Here is a 21,953-nt window from a genome sequence, read left to right as displayed (position 1 = left end):
TTTTTTCATGTGTCTGTTGGCTGCATAAATGTCTTCTTTTGAGAAGTGTCTTTTCATATCCTTTGCCCATTTTTGATGGGATTGTTTGTTTTTTTCTTGTAAATTTGTTTGAGTTCTTTGTAGATTCTGGATATTAGCCCTTTGTCAGATGAGTAGATTGCAAAAATTTTTCTCCCATTCTATAGGTTGCCTGTTCACTCTGATGGTAGTTTCTTTTGCTGTGCAGAAGCTCTTTAGTTTAATTTGATTCCATTTGTCAATGTTGGCTTTTGTTGCCACTGCTTTTGGTGTTTTAGACATGAAGTCCTTGCCCATGCCTATGTCCTGAATAGTACTGCCTAGGTTTTTTCCTAGGGTTTTTATGTTTTTTAGGTCTAACATTTAAGTCTTTAATCCATCTTTAATTAATTTCTGTATAAGGTATAAGGAAGAGATCCAGTTTCAGCTTTCTACATATGGCTAGCCAATTTGCCCAGCAGCACTTATTAAACAGGAAATCCTTTCCTCATTTCTTGTTTTTGTCAGGTTTGTCAAAGATCAGATGGTGGTAGATGTGTGGTAGTATTTCTGAGGGCTCTGTTCTGTTCCACTGGTCTAGATCTCTGTTTTGGTACCAGTACCCTGCTCTTTTGGTTACTGTAGCCTTGTAGTATAGTATATATGTATATAAGTCAGGTAGCGTGATGCCTCCTGCTTTGTTCTTTTGGCTTAGGATTGTCTTGGCAATGCGGGCTCTTTTTTGGTTCCATATGAACTTTAAGTAGGTTTTTCCAGTTCTGTGAAGAAAGTCATTGGTAGCTTGATGGGGATGGCATTGAATCTATAAATTACCTTGGGCAGTATGGCCATTTTCACAATATTGATTCTTCCTATCCATGAGCATGGAATGTTCTTCCATGTGTTTGTGTCCTCTTTTATTTTGTTGAGCAGTGGTTTGTAGTCCTCCTTGAAGAGGTCCTTCACATCCCTTGTAAGTTGGATTGCTAGGTATTTTATTCTCTTTGAAGCAATTGTGAATGGGAGTTCACTCATGATTTGTCTTTCTGTTTGTCTGTTATTGGCATATAAGAATGCTTGTGATTTTGGCACATTGATTTTGTATCCTGAGACTGCTGAAGTTGCTTATCAGCTTAAGGAGATTTTGGACTAAGACGATGGGGTTTTCTAAATATACAATCCTGTCATCTGCAAACAGGGACAGTTTGACTTCCTCTTTTCCTAATTGAATATCCTTTATTTCTTTCTTCTGCCTGATTGCCCTGGCCAGAACTTCCAACACTATGTTGAATAGGAGTGGTGAGAGAGGGCATCCCTGTCTTGTGCCAGTTTTCAAGGGAATGCTTCCAGTTTTTGCCCATTCAGTATGATATTGGCTGTGGGTTTGTCATAAATAGCTCTTATTATTTTGAGATATGTCCCATCAATACCTAAGTTTTTGAGAATTTAGCATGAAGGCTGTTAAATTTTGTCAAAGGCCTTTTCTGCATCTATTGAGATAATCATGTGGTTTTTGTCTTTGGTTCTGTTTATATGCTGGATTACATTTATTGATTTGCGTGTTGAACCAGCCTTGCATCCCAGGGATGAAGCCCACTCGATCATGGTGGATAACCTTTTTGATGTGCTGCTGCATTCAGTTTGCCAGTATTTTATTGAGGATTTTTGCTTCAATACTCATCAGGGATATTGGTCTAAAATTCTCTTTTTTTTGTTGTGTCTCTGCCAGGCTTTGGTATCAGGATAAAACTGGCCTCATAAAATGAGTTAGGGAGGATTCCCTCTTTTTCTATTGATTGGAATAGTTTCAGAAGGAATGATACCAGCTCCTCCTTGTACCTCTGGTAGAATTCGACTGTGAATCCATCTGGTCCTGGACTTTTTTAGGTTGGTAGGCTGTTAATTATTGCCTCAATTATTGCCTGTTATTGGTCTATTCAGGGATTCAACCTTTTCGTGGTTTAGTCTTGGGAGGGTGTATGTGTCCAGGAATTTGTCCTTTTCTTCTAGATTTTCTAATTTATTTGCATAGAGGTGTTTATAGTATTCTCTGATGGTAGTTTGTATTTCTGTGGGATCAGTGGTGATATCCCCTTTATCATTTTTTATTGCATCTATTTGATTCTTCTCTCTTTTCTTCTTTATTAGTCTTGCTAGCGGTCTGTCAATTTTGTTGATCTTTTCAAAAAACAGCTCCCAGATTAATTGATTTTTTGAAGGGTTTTTTGTGTCTCTATCTCCTTCAGTTCTGGTTCTGATCTTAGTTATTTCTTGTTTTCTCCTAACTTTTGAATGTGTTTGCTCTTGCTTCTCTAATTCTTTCAATTGTAACTAACGAGCAAAATAACCAGCTAACATCATAATGACAGGATCAAATTCACACATAATAATATTAACCTTAAATGTAAATGGGCTAAATGCCCCAATTAAAAGACACAGACTGGCAAATTGGATAAAGAGTCAAGACCCATCAGTGTGCTGTATTCAGGAGACACATCTCACGTGCAGAGACACACATAGGCTCAAATTAAAGGGATAGAGGAAGATCTACCAAGCAAATGGAAAACAAAAAAAAGCAGGAGTTGCAATCCTGTCTCTGATAAAACAGACTTTAAACCAACAAAGATCAAAAGAGACAAATAAGGCTATTAAATAATGGTAAAAGGATCAATTCAACCAGAAGAGCTAACTATCCTAAATATATATGCACCCAATACAGGAGCATCCAGATTCATAAAACAAGTCCTTAAAGACCTACAAAGAGACTTAGACTCCCACACAATAATAATTGGAGACTTTAACATCCCACTGTCAACATTAGACAGATCAATGAGACAGAAAGTTAAAAAGGATATCTGGGAATTGAATTCACCTCTGCACCAAGTGGACCTAATAGACATCTACAGAACTCTCCACCCCAAATCAACAGAATATACATTCTTCCCAGCACCACATTGCATTTATTCCAGAATTGACCACATAGTTGGAAGTAAAGCATTCCTCATCAAATGTAAAAGAACAGAAATTATAACAAACTGTCTCCCAGACCACAGTGCAATCAAACTAGAACTCGGGATTAAGAAACTCACTCAAAACCACTCAACTACATGGAAACTGAACAGCCTGCTCCTGAATGACTACTGGGTACATAACAAAATGAAGGCAGAAATAAAGATGTTCTTTGAAACCAATGAGAACAAAGACACAACATACCAGAATCTCTGGGACACATTTAAAGCAGTGTGTAGAGGGAAATTTATAGCACTAAATGCCCTTAAGAGAAAGCAGGAAAGATCTGAAATTGACACCCTAACATCACAATTGAAAAAGTGCTTTCTTGACATGTGATCTATACTTGGTGAAGATGCTGTGAACATTGTTGGAATGATAATAAATCATTTAGAATATTGCATAAACTTAGTTGATAAAGCAGTGGTAGGGTTTAAGAGGACTGACTCCAATTTTGAAAGAAATTTTTAGGTAAAACACTATCAAATGCATTGCATGCTACAGAGAAATCTTTTGTGAAAGGGAGAGTCAATCAATGTGGCAAACTTCACTGTGTCTTATTTCAAGAAGTTGTCACAGATATCCCAGCCTTCAGCAACCACCACTCTGATTAGTCATCAGCCATCAACACTGAAGAAAAACTCTCCTCCAGCAAAAAGATTATGGCTCCTTGAAGACTCAGATGACCACTGACTTTTTTTTTTTTTTTTGCAATAAAGTATTTTTAAATTAAGGTATGTATATTTTTTAGATATAATGCTATTATGCATTTAATAGGCTATAATGTAAATATAACTTTTATATGTACTAGGAAACCAAAAAATCTGTGTGACTTGCTTTATTGTGATATTAACTTTATTGCTGTGGTCTAGAACCAAATTAACAATCTCTCTGAAATACACCTATAATTTATAGTGATTTAAAGTTTTCCTTTTCCTTCTTCCAGTCTTGAGTAGTTATGAAAAACTCATCAGTCATTAATTAGCAAAGCCAGTTAAAACCATGACTTTGGCTGGTGATATAAGAATTGTGGTTCATTTTGGTGAGGTTTCCCTCACTTAAACAACTGAACAATTAAAGTTTATGAAGTGTCTAATGTTTGAGGCATTGTGTTAAGCCTTAGGAATGGGGGGTACTAAAATACATTTATTAGATAATGATAGAATCTACCTTAGGAGATTATCACTAGGATAAGATCAGTTAGTGGCATAGTTAAAATGATTAGAATAGTACCTTGCCATAGTAAGCAGTAAAAAATATTAGTTTTGTTATTGTTCTTATTATCACTATAAGATATTTAATGAAGTACTTAACAGTTCATTGTGATAAATCCTCCAATAAAGGTTCATAAAATTGCTAAGTATAGGGAGTATGTGAAGGAGCTGGGGACATAAAAGATTGCATCGAATTGAGTCTTAAGTGATAAGTTTGCCAGACAGAACATGTGAGAAGAATTTTCCAGGCAGAAGAAAAATTCAAAGCTCAGGATGCATGGCTAGAAGTTTGGGAGGGCCAGGGTGAGAGATTTTAGAATTGAGGGCATTGTTGGTCTGAAAGAAAGAAATCTAAATGAGATAATCCATCATTTATATAAATAAGTTTCTTCAGTTGTCTTCTATGTGCTACATTTTGTGTGACATGAACATTAACAAGCTATTTATGGTCCTCTCAAGTGAAGCTGAAAGTCTAGTGGACAGCATATACACTGAATAAGGAATTACAGTGCTGTGTACAAAGAGCCATGAGAGAGAAAGCAGAGAGCTAAAACAACATGAGAAGTTATTTCTGTTTTAGAGAATAGGCAAGAATTCAGGGTTCCTGAATTCCATGTTAATTTTTATAATCTTGAATTTTTATATTTTAAAGCAAAATGTAAAAAAAGTTTTATACCTTATCTATTTTAGGAGCTTTTAATTTTTATTTATTTATTATTTGTTATTATTTAAATAATACATTATAGATTAATTCATAATAACAAATTATATAAATAATGACAACTAATTTTCAAATTTAAGGTTATTTTTATCTTTATTGTTATTTTATATATTTATTATATTTATAATTTATTACTAACAAAATTATTGTTATACTATTTATCCTTATTTTAAGTTATTAAAACTTTTAGAGAAAATTGTAAATATATTGAAATATATATTTATATTAAAGGATTTGATGTTATATGTAATATATATTTAATCTTCATAGCAAATATTTAGATAACACACCAAAATTAATTCTTCTCTGAGATTTGTTCAATTTTTATATAAAATTTTATACTTAATTATGTATTTATATTTAAATTGTATGTTAAAATATAACATTTGTATATGTTTAACTTTTATAGTCATAGACATTTTTAGACACTATTTCAGGGGATAATCTTTCAAGAAGAAAATAATACTTGAAAGAAAACCAACATTCGAAAGTTATCACATTAAATAAACAATGTGAGACACTTAATATAATGTTTTTTAGTTCCACACACACCTAAGTTAAACTCTCCTGATTTCAACTTTCAGTACTCAGAAAGAAGCTTTCGATTACTCTCTACATCATGTAACAAAAATATTAATCATTTAATAATTTACTATTTCGTCAAAAAATTGTAGGCCCTACAGACTCTTTTAAGTAGCAGATATTGAAGAACGGGACACTCACTTCCTCCATAAATTTTTTTTTCGGAATGACTCACTTTATTAGAAATTTAGGCTTCTGTCTTCTTTTCATGCACTCAGTGAATAGCAAAAAGGTCAACAATCTAGCCATTTGCCTGACATTTAGTACTGTGATATGTAAAGTACTATGTGGAAAAAGTGGGGAGAAAGACTGGATTCAACTCCTCAATAGGTTAGATAGAGTGCCTTAGACAGCTCTAATAAATATAGATGATAGTGTTAATATGCTAAGATTATTGATATTTTAAAACTGAAATCTGTAGTTCATACTAAATAGCATTTTATTCTTCATTCGGAAGAATGGCAGAACACAAAGGAAAGTGTTATGTTCCTGAAAGCTGCCCATGTATCTGGAAAGATTGGGAGTATCTCTCAGGAGAAGTGATTGCTACACCGTGTTACACCTGGTAAGGAGATCCATTTATTTCACAAATATTTTCCTAAGTAATTGTGTTAATTTCAGTCATCTTGTAGTATTTATTTAATGAGACTGACATCAGCAAAAAGTAAATCAAGCCTGAGCAAATAATTTAAAGGCTTGCAGGAGTAGGTGGACAGTTACTATCTGCAGGGAACTGTACCATTATTTTTATGCATATTTGTTCAGCCCAGAAGAAAAGTGTAAAATACAACAATCTAAAATTTTAATAGGAAAAAATATCTCATGTTTATAAGAAAGTGCTAAATGTTGCAAGGAAAAGACCGTATTTAATGGAAGGTTTTCAGTGTCAAGGTAAGGCAAAAGAATACCATAAAATAAAATTTGAAATATAATTTCCCTAAAGTAAGGACAAAAATTCTAAAGTCATGAGCAATGTCATGTCTAATGCATTTAAATGTACTCAAATATGGGAGATGGAATTGTGCTCTGTCAGTTACCAGCAGACCTGTGTTCAGGTTTTCATTCTGTCATCTACTTTCTGTGTGACCAGTGCACAATTCCCAGGCTTGGTTTTGGTGTCTGATAATTTATTTAAACAAAGTGAAAAACGTATGCCTAATTTGTCAATGTAATAGGTGGTATCAGAATGAATTGGCAGTATTCGTAAGGGATATTGGCTCATGAGTTCTCTTGAATACAGACATTCCAAAGTTACTGTCACTTGAAATCACTAGTTAAGAGTCAAGTTTCTTTAGAAAGGTAACTGGTGTTATTTTTTAATAGCGTTTGTCGACGAGGAATGTTCAATTGCACATATTATCCATGCCCAGCAGTGTGCACAATATATGGGGACCGGCATTATTATTCTTTTGATGGACTAGAATATGACTATATCAGTGATTGCCAGGTTTTTTTGATAAAGGTAGGTCACAGTTACACATTTTTATTTGCATTTGTGTAAAGATTTAATGTAAAAAACAAGTATGCTGCTCCCTGATATATCGAATTCATGTGTTATTTATAAAACCTATAAAACAATTATATCTTTTTTCAACTTTTATTTTAGGTTCGGGAATATGCTTGAAGGTTTGTTAATGTGGGTAAATTACATGTTGTTGGGGTTTGGTGTACAAAGGATTTCATCATGCAGGTAGTAGCATAGTACCCAATAGATAGTTTTTTGACCCTTACCCTCCTCCCATCCTCCACCCTTAAGTAGGTCCCAATGTCTATAGTTCCCCTATTTGTGTCCATATATACCCAATGTTTAGCTCCCTCTTATAAGTGAGAACATGTGGTATTTGGTTTTCTGCTCCTGTGTTAATTCACTTAGGATAATGGTCTGCAGCTGCATCCATGTTGCTGCAAAAGACATTTCTTTCTTGTGGCTGTGTAGTATTCCATGGTGTATACGTACCATATTTTATTTACCCATTCCACTGTTGATAGGCATTTAGGTTGATTCCATGATTTTGCTATTGTCGGTAGTGCTGCAATGAATGTACATGTGCATGTGTCTTTACGGTAGAACGATTTATATTCCTTTGGGTATATACACAATATTGGGATTGCTGGGTTGAATGGTAATTCTGTTTTAAGTTTTTAAAGACATTGCCACACTGCTTTCTACAGTGGCTAAACTAATTTACATTCTCACCGGCAGTGCATAGCAGTGTGTAAGCATTCCCTTTTCTTCACAACCTTGCCAACATCTGTTGTTTTTTTGACTTTTTATTAATAGCCATTTTGACTGGTGTGAGATGATACCTTATTATGGTTTTGATTTGCATTTCTCTAATAATTAATGATGTTGAGCATTTTTTCATATGCTTGTTGGCTGCATGTATGTATTTTTTGAGATGTGTCTCTGCATGTCCTTTGCCCATTTCTAAGGGGGTTGTTTTGTGCTTATTGATTTGTTTAAGATCCTTATAGATTCTGGTTATTAGGCCTGTGTAGGGTGCATAATTTGCAAATATTTTCTCCCATTCTGTAGTTTTTCTGTTTACTTTGTTGACATTTCTTTGGCTGTGCTGAAGCTCTTTAGTTTAATTAGGCCCCACTTGTCAATTTTTGTTTTTGTTGCAATTGCTTTAGGTGTCTTTGTTATGAAATCTTTGACAAGGCCTACATCCAGAATAGTATTCCGTAGGTGTTCTTCTAGGTTTTTTACGATCTTAGATCTTACTTTTAAGTCTATAATCCATCTTTGGCTGATTTTTGTATTTAATGAAAGGAAAGGTTCCAGTTTCAATCTTCTGCATATGGCTAGCCGGTTATCCCAGCTGCATTTATTGAATGGGGAGTCCTTTCCTCATTGCTTATTATTGTCGGCTTTGTCAAAGATCAGATGGTTATAGGTATGTGGCTATGTTTTTAGGTTCTCTAACCTGTTCCATTGTGTCTGTTTTTGTGCCAGTACCATGCTGTTTTGGTTGTTGTAGTCTTGTAGTATAGTTTGGAATTGGGTAGTTTGATGCTTCCAGCTTTGTTCTTTTTGCTTAGGAATGGCATTGAATTTGTAGATAGCTTTGGGAAGTATGGCCATTTTAACAATATCAGTTCCTCCTACCCATGAGCATAAAATATATTTCCATTTGTTTGTGTCGTCTTGATTTCTTTCAGCAGTGTTTTGTAATTCCTGTTGTAGAGATCTTTCATTTTCCTGGTTAGCTGTATACTTAGGTATTTTTTTGTGTGTATATGGCTATTGTGAATGGAATTACAGTTCTTGATTTTACTCTCAGCTTGAACGTTATTGGTGTATAGAAATGCTGCTGAGTTTTGTACATTGGTTTTGTATCCTGAAACTTTACAGAAGTTGTTTATCAGTTATAGGAGCCTTTGGACAGAGGCTATGGGGTTTTCCAGGTGTAGAATCATATTGTCTGTAAAGAGAGATACTTTGGCTTCTTCTTCCTATTTGGATGCCTTTTATTTCTTTCTTTTGCCTGATTGCTTTGGCTAGACTTCCAGTATTATGTTGAATAAGAGTGATGAGAGTGGGCATCCTTGTCTTGTTCCACTCTCAGTGGGATTAGGTCCAGCTTTTGCCCATTTGGAATGATGTTGGCTGTGGGTTTGTCATAGATGGCTGTTAATGTTTTGAGATATGTTCCTCTGATGCCTAACTTTTAGAGGATTTTTAATATGAAGGGATGTCGGAATTTATTCAAAGCTTTTTCCTGCATCTGTTAAGATGATCACATGGTTTTTGTTTTTAGTTCTGTTTATGTGATGAATCACATTTATTGATTTGTGTATGTTGGACCAACCTGTCATTCCAGGAATAAAGTCTACTTGATTGTGGTGGGTTAGCTTTTTGATGTGCTGCTAGATTCAGTTTGCTAGTATTTTGTTGAGGATTTTTGTGTCTATGTTAATCAGGGATGTTGGCCTGAAATTTTCTTTTTTCATTGTATCTCTGCCAGATTTTGATATTTCTTTAACTCATTCTTAACTTTTACTATTTATAGGTAATGGGTTAGTTCTTAAACGTTCTGTGCCTCTGTTTCCTCATCTATAAAATGAGAAAAATAACTGTGAAAGTACTTCTGAGGATTAAATAAACATATACAAAAGGCTTAGATAGTGTTTAATATAAAGTGAGTGTTCAATAAATGTTAGCCATTTTTATTGTTATTAATTTGGTTTGGTGAATATAAATATAACACATTAAACCATAACTGGGTTATACATTTTTTATGGTTATAACAATAAAAAGATATTATGCTTAATTCTAGAAATGCTATTTTGATGATATGCGTTGGTAAACTCCAGGCTTTATATATCTGATAAAATCCTTAAAATTTCTTACATTGAATGCATTTGGATTACCTGCATACTCAAATTTTAGACATTACTGATCACAGATTTACATTTCTAAATGAAAAATGTGAGCTTTAGAAAGAAGTTTCACAAGAATAAACAAAATAACATCTTTTCCTCCAGCAAACTAACCTATGAGTAATGCATTTTTTTCTGGATATGACTTTTATATTATTAGAGGTTTGTATGTGATTCTGTTATTTAAGCCTAAGTCAAGAAAACAGACTATCTTACATTTTATATTAGTTCTGTTAAATAAAAAATGAACAGTAAAATCTGTGGCTTTTTGAACTTAAGCAAGGTTCTTGCTTATGTTTTACGTCATTGGATTTTCCTGTTGGTACCTGTCTTGGCTTCCCTTATGAATGATTTTAAGTTTCTTAAAGAATAAATACCTAGCAATGGATTTGGCAGTCATGTAATTACAGCGGATGGTAAGTTGCCTGTAGGTTTTTTTTTTTTTTTTTTTTTTTTTTTTAAATCTTGTGATGTTTGGATTATTTTTGGAGCCTAAGGAAGGCACACTAATGAATATACTTTCTCTAAGTATCCTCTTTGAACAAGCCTGTTTTAGCTAACAATTTAATATTAGAATCCTTTCATCCCCTGAGGTTTAGAGTATAAATTTAGAGACTTAGAAAAGTAGATAACAATTTAGAAATTTGAACGCATAAACAAATACACCTTTCAGGTTGATTTTATATCAAATCCTCATTTTCCTTGAGATTTAGGTGCCTCCGACACTCCTTTAAGTTACCTCCACCCTTGACTTTCTGGATATTATGAGTCTTTCAGTCTCTCTCTGGTTTCTTCTTTGTCTTGTGTTGTCTTTTCCTCTTATATAAGTCCCCACTCAGAGATGACTGATTTGGTTCCTTCAGAGCAAAGAGCAAGTTTTGCTCATCCATGTTTCACAAGGGAGGAGCACCATGCTGGGCACATAGTTTCTCACTGAATGTTTATTGAACTGGACATCTGTTTGTGGTTCTCTACCCCTTTTTCCTGGTGCTTGATGTGTTCATCCACTTCTAAAATCTTAGCCACACCTACACACTGATGAGTTCCAAATTGATATGTACAGCTCTGCCCCTTAATTTCTTGGCTATATTTCTGACTCAAGTTCATCCTCACAATAATATACTATTTCTTTCTATTTATCTTTCTGAGACTCATATTGTTATCATATCATTGCTTCTTAAGAACTACGACTTCCAATGGCCTCCAGTGGCTTCCAATATTGTCATAAAGTCAAACCTCCTACACCAGTCTTTCCAAGGGTTCTGTCAACTCCATCCCTCATCTATGTCTTTTCTCAGTGTACTCTCTGTATCTGATTTCCTCTGCTCCCTCAAAGTCATAGTTTCAGCTCACACTTATCTGTCCTGTTCTTATATCCTATTGTGTTTATAGTCATCACATCAAAATTAAGCAGCTCATTATATTCTGATTATTTTTATGTACTAATCTAGATTGTGTATTATTTTATGTCAGAACTATGTGGTATACTTCTGGATTCTTCATGGAACTAGCACAATTATGGCTGAATTATGAAGCTAAAAAATCACTTGTATGACTTTTTTTCAACAGTCTCCACTTGACAATAGAGACCACAAGCTTAAACATTATTTTTTAGTTCTAGCAATCTGACACTTTTGATAAATGCATACACAAGCTTTCAATGTGAAGTTTTTAGAACAGCACTTCTTAAACCTTAGTGTGCATGCACATCACCTAGGGAAATTGTTAAAATATGAATTCTGTTTTCATAGGACTGCAGTAGGGTTTTGGGTTCTACCTTTTCTTGCCTTTTCTGTTTTTAAATTATACTTTAAGTTCTGGGATACATGTGCAGAACGTGCAGATTTGTTACATAGGTATACATGTGCCATGGTGGTTTGCTACACCCATCAACCCATCATTTAGGTTTTAAGCACCCCCACGTGTTAGGTATTTGTCTTAATGCTCTCCCTCCCTTTGCCCCCCTCACCCCCTGACAGGCCCCAGTGTTTCATGTTCCCCTCCCTGTGTCTATGTGTTCTCATTGTTCAACTCCCACTTATGAGCGAGAACGTGCAGTGTTTGGTTTTCTGTTTCTGCATTAGTTTGCTGAGAATGATGGTTTCCAGCTTCATCTATGTCCCAGCAAAGGACATGAACTCATCCTTTTTTATGGCTGCATAGTAATCCATGGTGTATATGTGCCACATTTTATTTGTCCAGTCTATCATTGATGGGCATTTGGGTTGGCTCCAAGTCTTTTCTATTGTGACTAGTGCTGCAATAAACATATGTGTGCATATGTGTTTATAGTAGAATAATTTATAAATCTTTGGGTATATACTCAGTAATGAGATTGCTGGGTCAAGCGGTATTTCTGGTTCTAGATCCTTGAGGAATAGCCACACTGTCTTCCACAATGGTTGAACTAATTTACACTCCCACCAACAGTGTAAAAGCGTTCCTATTTCTCCACATCCTCTCCAGCATCTGTTGTTTCCTGACTTTTTAATGATCACCATTCTAATTGGTGTGAGATGATATCTCATTGTGGTTTTCATTTGCATTTCTTTAATGACCAGTGATGATGAGCTTTTTTTCATATGTTTGTGGGCTGCATAAATGTCTTCTTTTGATAAGTGTCTGTTCATATCCTTTGGCCACTTTTTGGTGGAGTTGTTTGGTTTTTTTCTTGTAAATTTGTTTAAGTTCCTTATAGATTCTGGATATTAGACCTTTGTCAGAAGGATAGATTGCAAAAATTTTCTCCCATTTTGTAGGTTGCCTGTTCACTCTGATGGTAGTTTCTTTTGCTGTGCAGAGTTCTTGAATTTAACTAGATACCATTTGTCAATTTTAGCTTTTGTTGCCATTGCTTTTGGTGTTTTAGTCATGAAGCCTTTGTTCATGCCCATGTCCTGAATGGAATTACCTAGGTTTTCTTCTAGGGTTTTTATGGTTTTAGGTCTTATGTTTAAGTCTTTAATCCATCTTGAATTAATTTTTGTATAAGGTGTAAGGAATGGGTCCAGTTTTAGTTTTCTGCATATGGCTAACCAGTTTTCCCAACACCATTTATTTAATAGGGAATCCTTTCCCTATTACTTGTTTTTTTGACAAGTAATTTTTTGCCAGATTTGTCAAAGATCAGGTGGTTGTGGATGTGTGGCATTATTTCCAAGGCCTCTGTTCTGTTCTATTGGTCTATATATCTGTTTTGGTACCAGTAGCATGCTGTTTTGGTTACTGTAGCCTTGTAGTATAGTTTGAAGTCAGATAGCATGATGCCTCTAGCTTTGTTCTTTTTGCTTAGTATTTTCTTGGCTATATGGGCTCTTTTTTGGTTCCATATGAAATTTAAAGTAGTTTTTTCTAATTTTGTGAAGAAAGTTAATGGTAGCTTGATGGGAATAGCATTGAATCTATAAATTACTTTGGGCAGTATGGCCATTTTCACAATATTGATTATTCATATCTATGAGCATGGAATCTTTTTCTATTTGTATGTGTCCTCTCTTATTTCTTTGAGCAGTGGTTTGTAGTTCTTGAAGAGGTTCTTCACATACCTTGTAAGTTGTATTTTATTTCCTAGGTATTTTATTTTCTTTGTAGCAATTATGAATGCAAGTTCACTCATAATTTGGTTCTCTGTTTTTCTCTTTTTTGTGTATAAGAATGCTTGTGATTTTTGCACATTGATTTTGCATCCTGAGACTTTGCTGAAGTTACTTATCAGCTTAAGGAGTTTTTGGCTGAGATGATGGGGTTTTCTAAATATACAATTATGTCATCTGCAAACCGAGACAATTTGATGTTCTCTCTTACTATTTGAATGCCCTTTATTTCCTTCTCTTGCCTGATTGCCCTGGCCAGAACTTCCAATACTATGTTGAACAGGAATGGTGAGAGAGGGCATCCTTGTCTTGTGCTGGTTTTCAAAGGGAATGCTTCCAGTTTTGCCCATTCAGTATGATACTGGCTATGGGTTTGTCATAAATAGCATTTATTATTTTGAGATATGTTCCATAAATACCTAAACTATTGAGTGTTTTTAGCATGAAGGGATGTTTAATTTTATTGAAGGCTTTTTCTGCAGCTATTGAAATAATCTTGTGGTTTTGTCATTGGTTCTGTTTATGTGATGGATTACATTTATTGGTTTGTGTATGTTGAACCAGCTTTGCATCTCATGGATGAAGCCAACTTGATCGTGGTGGATAAGCTTTTTGATGTGCTGCTGGGTTCAGTTTCCCAGTATTTTATTGAGGATTTTCGCATTGATGTTCATCAGGGATGTTGGCTTGAAATTTTCTTTTTTTTGTTGTGTCTCTGCCAGGCTTTGGTATCAGGATGATGCTGGCCACATAAAATGAGTTAGGGAGGAGTCCCTCTTCTTCTTTTGTTTGGAATAGTTTCAGAAGGAATAGTACCAGCTCCTCTTTGTAACTCTGGTAGAATTGGGCTGCGAATCCATCTGGTCCTGGGCTTCTTTTTGTTGGCAGGCTATTAATTACTGCCTCAGTTTCAGAACTTGTTATTGGTCTATTCAGGGATTTGACTTCTTCCTGCTTTAGTCTTGGGAGGGTGTATGTGTCCAGGAATTTATCCATTTATTCTAGATTTTCTAGTTTATTTGGTAGAAATGTTTAAAATAATCTCTGAAGGTAGTTTGTATTTCTGTGGGATCAGTGGTGATCTCCCCTTTATAGTTTTTTATTGTGTCTCTATGCAAATAAACTAGAAAATCTTCTCTCTTTTCTTCTTTATTAGTCTGGCTAGTGGTCTATTTTGTTAATCTTTTCAAAAAACCAGCTCCTGGATTCACTGATTTTTTGAAGGGTTTTTCATGTCTCTGTCTCCCTGAGTTCTGCTCTGATCTTAGTTATTTCTTGACGTCTGTTAGCTTTTGAATTTGTTTGCTCTTGCTTCTCTAGTTCTTTAAATTTTGATGTTAGGGTGTCGATTGTAGATCATTCCCGCTTTCTGATGTGGACATTTAGATTTTTAGGGGCGTTTATACATTTGCCTGTAAACACTGCTTTGGCTGTGTCCCAGAGATTCTAGTACGTTGTGTCTTTGTTCTCATTGGTTTCAAAGAACTTATTTATTTCTGCCTTCATTTCGTTATTTACCTAGTAGTCATTCAGGAGCAGGTTGTTTAGTTTCCATGTAGTCGTGCAGTTTTGATTGAGTTTCTTAATCCTGAGTTCTAATTTGATTGCACTGTGTTCTGAGAGACTGTTTGTTATGAATTCCTTTTTTTTTTTTTTTTTGCATTTGCTGAGGAGTGTTTTACTTCCAATTGTGTGGTCAATTTTAGAATAAGTGTGATGTGGTGCTGAGAAGAATGTATATTCTGTTTATTTGGGGTGAAGAATTCTGTAGATGTCTATTAGGTTTGCTTGGTCCAGAGCTGAGTTCAAGTCCTGAATATCTTTGTTAATTTTCTGTCTTGTTAATATGTCTAGTATTGACAGTGGTGTGTTAAAGTCTCCCACAATTATTGTTTGGGACTCTAAATCTCTTTGTTCATCTCTAGGAACTTGCTTTATGAATCTGAGTGCTCCAGTATTGGGTGTGTATGTATTTAGGATTGTTAGCTCTTCTTGTTACATTGATCCCTTTACCATTAAGTAATAATACCCTTCTTTGTCTTTTTTGATCTTTGTTGGTTTAAAGTCTGTTTTATCAGAGATTTGGATTGCAACCCCTGCTTTTTTTTTTGCTTTCCATTTGCCTGGTAAATATTCCTCCATCCCTTTATTTTGAGCCTATGTGTGTCTTTGCACATAAGATGGGTCTCCTGAATACAGCACACCGATGGGTCTTGACTCTATCCAGTTTCCCAGTCTGTGTCTTTTAATTGGGACATTTAGTCCATTTACATTTAAAGTTAATATTGTTAGCTCTGAATTTGATCCTGTCATCATGATGCTAGCTGGTTATTTTGCACATTAGTTGATGCAGTTTCTTCATCATATGTCTTTATATTTTGGTATGTTTTTGCAGTCTGGTACTGGTTTTGCCTTTCCATATTTAGTGCTTCCTTCAGGAACTCATGTATGACAGGCCTGGTGGTGACAAAATCCCTCAGTATTTGCTTGTCTGTAAAAGATTTTAATTCTCCTTTGTGTATGAAGTTTAGTTTGGCTGGATATGAAACTCTGGGTTGAAAATTCTTTTCTTTAAGAATGTTGAATATTGCCCCCCACCCCACTCTCTTCTAGTTTGTAGGGTTTCTGCAGAGATATCTGCTGTTAGTCTGATGGGCTTCCCTTTGTGGCTAACCCAACTTTTCTCTCTGGCTACCCTTAACAATTTTTCCTTCATTTCAACCTTGGAGAATCTGACGATTATGTATCTTGGGGTTATTCTTCTCGAAGAGTATCTTAGTGGTGTTCTCTGTATTTCTTGAATTTGAATGTTGGCCTGTCTTGCTAGGTTGGGGAAGTTCTCCTGGATAATATCCTGAAGTGTGTTTCCCAACGTGGTTCCATTCTCCCCGTCACTTTCAGCTACATCAATAAGTCATAGGCTTGGTCTTTTTTCACATAGTCCCATATTTCTTGTAGGCTTTGTTCCTTTTCATTCTTTTTTCTCTAATTTTGTCTTCATCCTTTGTTTCATTAAGTCGATAATCAATCTCGGATACCTTTCTTCTGCTTGATTCATTTGGCTGTTGATCCTTTTGTGTGCTTCACAAAGTTCTCGTGTTGTGTCTTTCAGCTTCATCAGGTCATTTATGTTCTTCTCTAAACTGGTTATTCTAGTTAGCAGTTCCTGTAACCTTTTGTCAAGGTTCTTAGCTTCTTTGCTTCTTTGCATTGGGTTAGGACATACTCTTTTAGCTCTGAAGAGCTTGTTCCTAGCTACCTTCTGAAGCCTACTTCTGTCAATTCATCAAACTCATTCTCTGTCCAGTTTTGTGCCCTTTTCTGAGAGGAGCTGTGATCATTTGGAGGAGAAGCAGCATTCCGGTTTTTGGAATTTTCAGCATTTTTGTGCTGCTTTTTCCTCTTCCTCATGGATTTATCTACCTTTGATCTTTGATGCTGATGGCCTTTGGATGGGGATTTTGTGTGGGTGTCCTTTTTGTTGATGTTGATGTTATCACTTTCTGTTTGTTAGTTTTCCATCTAACAGTCAGGGCTCTCTTCTGCAGGTCTGCTGGCGTTTCTTGGAGTTTTACTCCAGACCCTGCTTGCCTGGCCTGGGTATCACCTGTGGAGGCTGCAGAACAGCAAAGATTGCTGCCTGCTCCTTCCTCTGGAAACTTCATCCCAGAAGGGCACCCACATGATGCCAGTCAGCTCTCCTGTATGAGGTGTCTGTCGACCCCTACTAGGAAGTCTCTCTCAGTCAGGAGGCACTTGAGGAGGCAGTCTGTCTGTTAGCAGAGCTTGAGCACTCTGCTGCAAGATCTGCTGCTCTTTTCAGAGCTGGCAGGCACAAACGTTTAAGTCTGCTGAAGCTGTGCCCACAGCTGCCCCTTCCCCCAGGTGCTCTGTTCCAGGGAGATGGGAGTTTTGTCTATCAGCCCCTGACTGTGGCTGCTGCCTTTCTTTCAGAGATGCCCAGCCCAGTGAGGAGGAATCCAGAGAGGTAGTCTGGCCACAGCTACTTTGCCATGCTGTGGTGTGTTCCGCCCAGTCTGAATTTCCCAGTGACTTTCTTAACACTGTGAGGGGAAAACCATCTACTCAAGCCTCAGTAATGGCAGATGCCCCTCCGCCAGCCAAGGTTGATCGTCATAGGTTAACTTCAGACTGCTGTGCTGGCAGCGAGAATTTCAAGCCAGTGGTTCTTAGTTTGCTGGGCTCCATGGAGGTGGGACCCGCTAAGTGAGCCCACTTGGCTTCCTGGCTTCAGACCCCTTTCCAGGGAAGTGAACAGTTTTGTCTTGCTGAGGTTCCAGGTACCTCTGGGGAATGAAAAAAAAAAAACGCCTGCAGCTAGCTTGGGGTCTGCCCAAATAGCTGCCCAGTTTTGAACTTGAAACCCAGCCCTGGTGTTGTAGGCACACAAGGGAATCTCTTGGTCTGTGGGTTGCAAAAACCATGAGAAAATCGTAGTATCTGGGCTGGATAGCACAGCCCCTCATGGCTTCCCTTGGCTAGGGGAGGGAGTTCCCTGGTTCCCTGGCCCCTTGCATTTCCTGGGTGAGGCCACGCCCCACTCTGCTCCTGCTCGCCCTCTGTGGGCTGCACCCACTGTCTAACCAGTCCCAGTGAGGTGAACCAGGTAACTCAGTTGGAAATGCAGAAATCACCCACCTTCTGCTTTGGTCTCGCTGGGAGCTGCAGACCAGAGCTGTTCCTATTCTGCCATCTTGCCAAATCCCCCAGGTTCTGCCTTTTCAATAAGCTACTAGATAGTGCTGATGCTCCATGTCTATGGACCATATTTTGAGTAGTAAGAATGTAGAACATTTCACTTTCTTAACAACCTGATTTTAATTGTTTTTGAAATTATTCTCTTCTTCTGCATAGTCAAATTTAAGTTACATTCAGAACAAAGAAAGTTTCATTGACAATATAATGTCAAACATTAAATGTTCCCACTGTATATATCATTACTGTTAAAGATATTTGTTTATGGTATCATTTTAAGTAGTAAGACAAAGATTCTATGAAACTTTTTCATTTTGTATATGGAAAAAATATTTGCACATTTCTACCAAAAGCATTAAAAGTCTTATTCATGTGTCAGCATCTCTACAAACATTCTCCAATGTATGGTGGTGATCTTTGTTCACATTATTATTTCATTCATTTAATAAAACAATTTTAGAGGCCTATTAAATATAAAGCATGCCAGTAAAGACATATCTACTATGTATACTCCATGTAAAGTATATACTCCAGATTTCTCTAAGAAAATTCTAAGGTTTTGATGGTGGCGATAGTACGTTATATTTCTTATTATTCTTTCCAAGTCATTTTGCAGAATGCTGGGCATTTGGTGAACTCAGTAACTACTTATTAGTGTTTTCTCCTGTTACCCTTATTTTCTTTTGTAGTAGAGAAAACATAACATTTATCATTGTAGTTTCAAATAGTGATTGTGCAGAAAATACTTCAAGTAGAGTATTTGTCTTAACTCTGAGTCTTGGCAAGAGGAAAGTATATTCTTGTGTTTGTGTTTAATTGTAGAGAAATAATAACAACTAAGAAATAATGGACAAGGCCACAATCTAATAAAAGATGTACCATAGTTTCTTTTCAAATGATATTCTTTTTCTCTCTCTAGTTCTTCATTTCTTTTTTTTTTTTTTTTTAATACTTAAAGTTCTAGGGTACATGTGCACAACGTGCAGGTTTGTTACATATGTATACTTGTGCCATGTTGTAGTTCCTCATTTCTATGAAAGACAAATCATAACAGGACCAATTTACTTGCAAAATAAGTTTTAATTGTAATATGTATGGCTTGATTATTTGCATAAAGTACAGGAAGAATAATTATTGTTCATATAGGCTCTTTTATGTTGACTTTGTTGTAACTTTTTCTTAATCTCAGGTTAGACCTTTTAAAAACCTCTTGAGGTTAGCCAAGCTAAGGATTTATCTGTGCCTGCAAATACCTATATGAATTGGATTAATTTCTCTCTTCTTGAGGTTCCAGAATAACTTGGGGTTTCTAGTCCTGTCAGAAAGTGATGTGTTTCACTTACTACAGGTCACAAACATTGTAAAGGAATTGCATAAACAAGGTGCTAGGCCAGTCTGTACAAGAGGCTTTGGTCAGCTCTATAATGTCAACTTAAATTCCCCAAAGCAGTCCAGTCATATCTGTAAATATTCCATCCTAGTCAAAGCCATGGTAAAATAACCAGCGTCTCCAACTGTGTCCTGTTACAGCAGAAAATAGATTCTTATTGAACTTATGCAAATAGCTATATTGCCATACTTTAAGAATACTCACAAATAATTTTCAAATTCTGGAGAAATCAGATGTTAAGAAATATGCCTCAAATTTTGCTCACAAGAGCATGCTTTACTCAATTTATTTTAAGCCATAAATGGCTCAAAAGAAAGGTTTTCTTTTATTTTTCTTTCTTTCTTTCTTTCTTTTTTTTTTTTTTGAGATGGAGTTTCACTCTTATTGCCCCTACTGGAGTGCAATGGTGCAATCTTTGCTCACCACAACCTCCACCTTCTAGGTACAAACAATTCTCCTGCCTCAACCTCCCAAGTAGCTGGGATTACAGGCATGCACCATCACGCCCAGCTAATTTTGTACTTTTAGTAAAGATGGGGTTTCTCCATGTTGGTCAGGCTAGTCTCGAATTCCTGACCTCAGGAGATCAGCCTGCCTTGGCCTCCCAAAGTGCTGGGATTATAGGCATGAGCCACCGCACCCGGCAGAATTGTTTTCTTGACTTTAGAAAACAAAACAATAAGAAGCCCAATGTTTCAAACAAAAAAGTCATAGGAAAATATTTCTGCCTTCTATTATTTCAGTCCCATGCTGTTAACTCCTGTTCTGCCCAGTATTGGGCCAGCAATCCTCACGAACACATCTGCTTTCCAATGAGAATCCCAGAAGTTTTCTCTCTAGTCTAATGACACAGTCTCCAGAGTAATAAGAAACCTGCCTTCAAGAGCACCTGTCAGAGTCCTTTCCACAAACTTCCCTAAGGAAGCAAGTTGTGGACTGCAGCTGATTATAAAGTGCTTTCTGAGAAGAATCAAAGTAAAACAATAATTGTCTGTGCATGACAAAAGTCTTAGAATAGCAATGGTTAAAGACACAATAGACAAGGAAATTTGATTACTTCTGTGGCATACAATCATTTAATGTAATAGTCATAATTATTCCTGATAACATAGATTAAGACATACAAGAATTATATGAATCTCATATAATTTTGGAACATACATTAATGACACATTCATATAAAAATAACTCAAAGAAAGTTAAACACCATTTCGTATTTGACAATGATTCTGGTATAATTTTAATGTACCAATGAAGATTAATATGTCTGTCTCGGACTTCAGGAGCCCTAATATCCAAAAAGTTAGTTTGAGGCCAAAAGACTGAATTTAGAATTTGGAAAGGTTATCAAATATCAAAGACTTAAAACACTTGATATTGCAAACTAGAGTCACAGATCACTGTAAAATTAGTCATTTATTTAATCAAAGTGATAATTCAAATATTTTAAAAAGCAATAACCTTTACTCTTTGGTAGAGAGGAGACTCAGTTTCCCAAATAATCTTAAAACTTAATAAAGATGGTTAAAAAGGTAAATTTAATCTATCTCTCTCTTCTCTTTTTTTTGTTGCCATATACTCAAAAGGTAAATAAAAATCTTTTACTATCTCTTAATATTACACAAAAATCTTGTTCAAAAGAGAAAAACAAATTTTACCTTTGCATTGTGCATTATTAACACTAAAGTTAATTTTAAAAAATACATCCAATTTTAATTAGTTTGATCACAAGGTAAGATCTTCATAAACTTTTTGTAACCTTTTACAATATTTACCATTCTTTTTTCCAACTTTTTATGTGTTCTAACAAGAACCTCATGAAGGTGTCAACTGAAGGGTGGTTTTGGCTCCAGGCAGCAGAGAGTCATGGTTGACCTGATGTCATTCTTGCAACTTGGACAATCTCTGTGGGACTGCCCTATTTTCTGCTTACTCAGGCCAGCGTGTCTAACTTTCTTTTCCATGTCTTTTCTCTACTTTTTCTTCAGTTCAGTCAGCCTTCCTACTTCCTCATATGTTCAGCTTGTTTTTACCTGGTCAGCTCCCGCGGTTTCTTACATCCTTTACGTGTTTATTCACCCTCAGATCTTACTGCAAAACGTTAAAAAAAAAAGTCGGTATTTTCTGGTTCAAATTTGAGAGAGAATTGAATAGAGTATAGTTCGTTTTTTCTGCCAGCATTGAAGTCTCTTTGCCCATAAATGAATGTGCTGCTTTGGGACATAAACCATGGCTGCCTGAGGCTATGGTATCAGCAGAGACTTTGTGTGGGATAATTACCCTTAAAAGGCTGGGGCTATGACAGGTGCTGAGACTGACATGTCAAGTGTAATTATATACGTCCT

General features: G+C 36.0%; 1 protein-coding gene across 1 annotated transcript in view; it reads left to right on the top strand.

Moving 5' to 3' along the window:
- The window catches only part of LOC105473302 (otogelin like), a 166,418-nt gene that overhangs the window by 60,452 nt on the left and 84,013 nt on the right, over positions 1-21,953 (top strand). The window contains exons 25-26 of the mRNA XM_011727039.2: positions 5,981-6,088; positions 6,847-6,985. Coding sequence (XP_011725341.2) covers positions 5,981-6,088; positions 6,847-6,985 — 247 coding nt within the window. The remainder of the gene's footprint in view (positions 1-5,980; positions 6,089-6,846; positions 6,986-21,953) is intronic.

This window comes from Macaca nemestrina, chromosome 10 (genome assembly GCF_043159975.1).
Source record: "Macaca nemestrina isolate mMacNem1 chromosome 10, mMacNem.hap1, whole genome shotgun sequence".
NCBI lineage: Eukaryota > Metazoa > Chordata > Mammalia > Primates > Cercopithecidae > Macaca > Macaca nemestrina.
Note: the sequence above shows the minus strand (reverse complement) of the source record. Positions and strands in the feature narration are given on the sequence as shown.